Genomic DNA, 6,071 nt, shown 5'->3' with positions numbered 1-6,071 from the left:
TAGAGGAGAGAGGGAAGCACATGGGTGCCCCCACCTTGTCCCCTCTATCCGTTTTGTGAGTGGCATTACCCGTCACTTGCTCCGACCCGTCTTCAGTAAGATTAATTGAATGGTTAGTAAGGTAGTAATTTTAGGAGTTTTTTTTATAAAGTAGTAATTTTTGAAAACTTGTATTTATAAGGCTGTAAAAATTAATTGACTCTAAAAATATAGTTCAAAGAAAGCGGCAAAAAGTATTATTCACCTTTTTTTTTCCTTGATATGGGTCAACTTTCACGTCATCAAATCACCTTTTTTTTTCTTGATATGGGTCAGCTTTGAGGTCATCAATTATATACTCCATATAATGATCATTAACTTTTTATTTCATCTAAAAGATACTTTTACAATTAATTAACAATATTTATGTAAGACAGACTTGTAAAATTTACTCATTGTAAAATGAATTTTTTTGATAACTACTTTCAGTCAATAATGTTGTTATGCCTCATCCATTTTACACTACATTTACGTAAAATTGTCTTAACAAGACCACAAATTCTCATTTGTGATGGTGATATCCGTCACAAACTTGTGACGGGTACCGTTTCCTCTTACAAAATGTTCATTGAGATATGGGTGAGAAGCACATAGGGGTGCCCCACCTTATTCCCCTCTTCCTTTTTGTGAGAGGTCACAAGTTTGTGATGTGATTAGCCCATAATAAACAAGACTAGCTGTAACAAGACTTGTTATTAGATTGTATGAAGTCATTTTTTTTGTAATGATTCTATGGAGTAAAAAGTCGTGAGTGATTGCAACGTCGACAGACTACTGAGTTCCGTTTTTATTGGTTTATCACAAATTCTTATTTAATTTAAGACGGACAGTATCCGTCTTAAGCTTAAGATGGGTCAAATACATTTCAAATCATATGACATATTGTCTAGAAAAATGCCAAAAATTTATCTTTATTACCACTATATGGTACTTATATTTAACCCGTTTTAAAATTTAAAACGAATAATCCGTTTTAAGCAAGATTTACTGTTATTTCATATACTCAGTAGCATTTTCTGGATCATGAATCATGACGACTTTTATTTCATTTATTGCTCTAAAGTTTATCAAAGATAATATTCATTGTTCAAATGGCCCGCTTTTGTCACCCCATACCTCACCTAATTCAACACTTTGTCTTAGAGGAAAATACACTTAATAATGACATTATTATTTAGGGAAGAAGGCCCCATGCAACCACACACTTGTGGTTGTATTTAATCGATCACCACAAAACATCACAACAAAAATCAATCAACAAATTTAGAATTCTTAGAAATAAAAAAAAATGACACAAAACAATGATACACAATTACACATAGCTATGTACCCTTGGTTAGCCATGGGCCATATTACTTCTTTTCTTCGCATCGGTAACAAATTAGCCGAAAGAGGTCACAAAATCACGTTATTCCTCCCACCAAAAACACAACTAAGGTTCGTCTCTCAAAACCATCATCCCGAACTCCTTACATTTGTTACCGTCCCTCTCCCGCCTGTCGATGGATTTCCACCGGGGGCAGAGACGACTAATGATATCCCGGCCGAGTTACGGCCTCTACTTATGACGGCCATGGACTTGACCCAAGACACAATTGAGGCCCATTTAGTCAATCTCAAGCCCAACATTGTTTTTTATGATTTCACTTGTTGGTTACCCGAAATAGCCCGTAAACACGGAATCAAGTCCGTTTACTATTTCTCAGCCCTTGTAGTGAGGGTTGCTCTCGCTTTCCAGTACATACACTTGTTTTCAAATACCAAGATTACGACTCCATTACCGCCATTTCCGTCTCCGTATATTAAAACGTATGCGTACGAGCAACGACGTAACGATGGTCTGAGTTCCGATGACTTTGGTGGAGGTATGACTCTTGCTGAGAGGTTTTTCAAGTCACTAAGAGAATGTGATGCTATAGGAGTCAAGACTTGTAAAGAGATGGAAGGAATGTTTTGTGATTATATAGAGAATCATGGAAAGCGTGTTCTTACAGCCGGGCCGGTCCGTCCTGACCCTCAGACCAATAAGCTTGATGAGCGGTTTGATCAATGGTTAGCGGGTTTCGAGCCGGATGAAGTTGTGTATTGTGCATTTGGGAGTGAATGTATCCTTGATAAAGTCCACTTTCAAGAGCTCGTCCTTGGACTCGAGCTCACAGGTATATATATTCAAACTTGAAATTAACGTATTGACCTTATTAATTACTTGCTCCCTCCATCACAATCGTTTGTTTGTTTACTTGCCTTTAATTAAAATAACCCTAGAAAAATAAAAAAGGTAAACAAATTACTGGGATGAAAGAAGTAGGTAATAACAAAAACCAATAAACTACTCCCTTCTATTCTTTAAGATCTTCCACATTTCCTAAAACGTCAAATTTACTAAGATGTTCCACTTTCCTTATTTATCTAATATTTGTGGTTATAATAACTTATAACCTCATATTCTCTCATTTACTTTCATTTAGATCAACACATCACCATACCACTAAATTTTATCCCGAAATAAACGTGGAAGAACTTAGTGAATAGGAGGGAGTAACATATTTCATCTTCTACCTGTTGTATATCCATGACGACCATGTATATACTCTGTGGTAGAGCTAACCACATGCCGGGTTTGGACTGGGCTGGGCTTACCCCACTGAGCCCTTACCCGGCCCGTGAATGGGGCGGGTTGCATGGGTATGTTAATCGGACCGACCCGTGCTGAGTCTTAGCGGGCGGGGCTAGCGGGTCTTGTTAAAAATATCCCTTGCGACTATATTTTATGTTATGAATTTGAAATTATTTAAAAAAAAAATTATAAATAGTGTGTAAAAAGCAAATGATAACAATTGACGGAAACGGATAGGGTAGAAAAATATTGTCAATTCGTCTATAATGAACACTATTAACTTGTCCAATATACTGTCACCCTCGTAGGTCGACCGTTTTTAGCGGCCTTAAAACCACCAAAAGGCTATGAAACAATAGAATCAGCGTTGCCAGACGGCTTTACGGAGCGAACGGAAGGAAGAGGAATAGTATACGGAGGTTGGGTGCAACAACAACTAATGTTACAACATCCTTCAGTAGGATGTTTTATAACCCATTGTGGGGCCGGGTCATTGTCCGAAGCCATGGTGAATAAATGTCAATTAGTGATGATACCAGATTCAGGTGACCAATTCATCAATGCAAGGATGATGAGTTTCGAGCTTAAAGTTGGTGTCGAGGTCGAGAAAAGAGAGGAAGATGGTTTCTTATCGAGGGAGGCCGTGTGCAAAGCGGTCACAACCGTGATGGACGAGGATAACCAAGTCGGGAGAGAAGTGAGGGCTAACCATACTAAATGGAGAGAATTCATATTAAAGGATGGGGTTGAAGAGTCCTATATTACTAGCTTTATCAAGGGTTTGCAACAATTGCTTGTATAAGTCTGCGACGGATATATCCGTTACTAGGGAGACTTATTGATGATGTTAAGGGTCTACATAAATTGAATGTTATTCATTGCATTAAAGGGCTTGTTTTTAATCATTTCTCCTAATGAATATTTAAGCTCTCAAATGGGCCTTGGACGAAGGGTACCTTCATGTTAGACTTGTTACGGATTGTCTTATCTTGGTTATACGAGTTCTTTGGAGCGAGAGAAGCGATCGCATCTATTAATTGCATTATCCAAGATTTAAAGTCTATTGCGCTCAATTTCATTGTTGCTCTCTTAGTTTCTGTCATTCTAGGGGTGAATAGGATAAATTTCATAATCTTCGCTCAAAAAGCCTTTTTTTGTAGTTTATCTTTTTTATCTTTGTCAAAAAAAAAAAAAAAAAAAATGTGTAACATAGACGAGGATTACAGGGCCGTAGAACCGTGGAGTTTCCGCTTTTCATGTTTTACAATTTACAGGGCGATATTGATGTTGACGAGGTTTGAACGGAGGTCATGACTATCAACGCTCATATTGTTACCAACTAATTTAGTTGACATTTACTTTATTGGGTAAAAGTGGGGCTTAGATAATACTCCCTCCGTCTCAACTGATTCTTTACGTTTGTTTTTTCAGATTTATCGAGGCGCATTTTACATCATCAATATCTTTCACCTTGTATTGAAAAAAATTATAAAAATTTGATATTCTTATAATGTGTTCACAAAGACGAATCAAACAGGATCTCACATGATTATATTTTCTCTTATAGATTATCGAGAATATTATTGATTCTATTGAGCTGTGAATAGTGTCCAAAAACAAATGTAAAGAATCTGTTAAGACGGGGGAGTACATGCAGAGGATCTTATCTAATATTCTCCTTGCCCACGAGGTACATGCTCATGAGTCACGAGTGTAGTGCTCCGAAACTTTGAAGTTGCATTTAATCACCACAAACTCACAAAAAAAGATCATCAAATTTAGGCTTCTTTGGCATCAAAAATGACACAAAACAATAATGATACGAAATTGCACATAGCAATGTACCCTTGGTTAGCCATGGGACATATTACTTCTTTTCTTCGCATTGGTAACAAATTAGCCGAACGAGGTCACAAAATCACGTTATTCCTCCCACCAAAAACGCAATTAAGGTTCGCGTCTCAAAACCATCATCCCAAACTCATTACATTCGTTACTGTCCCTCTTCCGCCTGTCGATGGATTTCCATCGGAGGCGGAGACGACCAACGATATTCCCGAAAATTCAAGGCATCTCCTTATGACGGCCATGGACTTGACCCAAGACACAATTGAGGCCCATCTAGTCAATCTCAAGCCCAACATTGTTTTCTATGATTTCACTTGTTGGCTACCCGTATTAGCCCGTAAACACGGTATCAAGTCCGTAATTTACTTGTCAGTCCTTCTAGTAACGGTTGCTCATTCATTCCAGTTCCTACACCTCCTTATGCCCCAATCGATTTCAAATGCCCAAAATACGAGCCCGTTACCGCCATTTCCGTCTCCTTATATTAAAATGCACGCGTACGAAAAACAATCTACCGATGGATTCAGTTCCGGTAACTTTGGTGGAGGTATGAGTCTTGTTGAGAGGTTCTTTAAGTCTCTAACAGAATGTGATGCAATTGGAGTTAAAACTTGTAAAGAGATGGAAGGAATTTTTTGTGATTATATAGAGAATCATGGTAAGCGTGTTCTTACAGCCGGTCCGGTCCGTCCTGACCCTCAGACCGATAGCCTTGAAGAGCGATTCGCTCAATGGTTGGCGGGTTTTAAGCCGGGTGAAGTGGTTTATTGTGCATTTGGGAGTGAATGTATACTTGATAAGGTTCAGTTTCAAGAGCTTGTTCTCGGGCTCGAGCTCACAGGTAGACCGTTTTTAGCGGCCTTAAAACCACCAACGGGTTATGAGACAATAGAATCAGCCCTGCCAGACGGCTTTACGGAACGAACAGAAGGAAGAGGAATAGTGTACGGAGGTTGGGTGCAACAACAACTAATTTTACAACATCCGTCTGTAGGTTGCTTTATAACCCATTGTGGGGCCGGGTCATTGTCCGAAGCCATGGTGAATAAATGTCAACTAGTGATGATACCAAATGCAGTTGATCAGTTCATCAATGCAAGGATGATGAGTGGTGAACTTAGAGTTGGTGTCGAGGTCGAGACAAGAGAGGAAGACGGTTTCTTATCGAGAGAGGCCGTGTGCAAAGCGGTCGCAACCGTGATGGATGACGAGAGTCAAGTGGGAAGAGAGGTAAGAGCTAACCACACCAAATGGAGGGAATTCATATTGCAGGAAGGAGTTGAAGAATCCTATATCAGTAGCTTTATCAAGGATTTGCAGCAATTAGTGCATGGATAAGTATAAATTTCTACGTCCTCGTGGCGTAAATGTGTCTTGTTGTAGGTACCCCTCAGAAGCTCAGATCATAAAGAAGAGAAAAGTATTGCAAGCTCAATTGGCCAGCTCTGATCGCCCATTGAAGAAGCCTGCTTTGTTTGTCAACCCCATCTTTAGTTTAATCTCTCTCTAATATTGTACTAATAAAAATAGACTCTGAGGGTGTAAGCTACATTATCTTTACTGCTGC

General features: G+C 38.9%; 2 protein-coding genes across 2 annotated transcripts; both read left to right on the top strand.

The window, feature by feature from the left end:
- Window positions 1-1,258: 1,258 nt before the first annotated feature.
- Window positions 1,259-3,575, top strand: LOC141638342 (UDP-glycosyltransferase 79B30-like). The gene is made up of 2 exons (XM_074447743.1): window positions 1,259-2,198; window positions 2,965-3,575. The coding sequence occupies exons 1-2, from the start codon at window positions 1,328-1,330 to the stop codon at window positions 3,456-3,458; spliced, it is 1,365 nt and encodes a 454-aa protein (XP_074303844.1). The 5' UTR covers window positions 1,259-1,327; the 3' UTR covers window positions 3,459-3,575.
- Window positions 3,576-4,390: 815 nt separating this feature from the next.
- On the top strand, window positions 4,391-6,010 carry LOC141638497 (UDP-glycosyltransferase 79B30-like). The gene has a single exon (XM_074447910.1). The coding sequence runs from the start codon at window positions 4,457-4,459 to the stop codon at window positions 5,840-5,842; it is 1,386 nt and encodes a 461-aa protein (XP_074304011.1). The 5' UTR covers window positions 4,391-4,456; the 3' UTR covers window positions 5,843-6,010.
- The last annotated feature ends 61 nt before the right edge of the window (window positions 6,011-6,071 follow it).

The sequence above is a fragment of the Silene latifolia genome, unplaced genomic scaffold (genome assembly GCF_048544455.1).
Source record: "Silene latifolia isolate original U9 population unplaced genomic scaffold, ASM4854445v1 scaffold_20.1, whole genome shotgun sequence".
Classification (NCBI taxonomy): domain Eukaryota; kingdom Viridiplantae; phylum Streptophyta; class Magnoliopsida; order Caryophyllales; family Caryophyllaceae; genus Silene; species Silene latifolia.
This window is presented reverse-complemented; position numbering and strand designations above follow the sequence as displayed.

Coding starts and splice junctions, on each gene's coding strand:
- LOC141638342 (XM_074447743.1), top strand. CDS start 1,328: ATGACACAAAACAATGATACACAATTACACATAGCTATGTACCCTTGG. Junction 2,199..2,964: donor CCTTGGACTCGAGCTCACAG/GTATATATATTC, acceptor TCACCCTCGTAG/GTCGACCGTTTTTAGCGGCC.
- LOC141638497 (XM_074447910.1), top strand. CDS start 4,457: ATGACACAAAACAATAATGATACGAAATTGCACATAGCAATGTACCCT.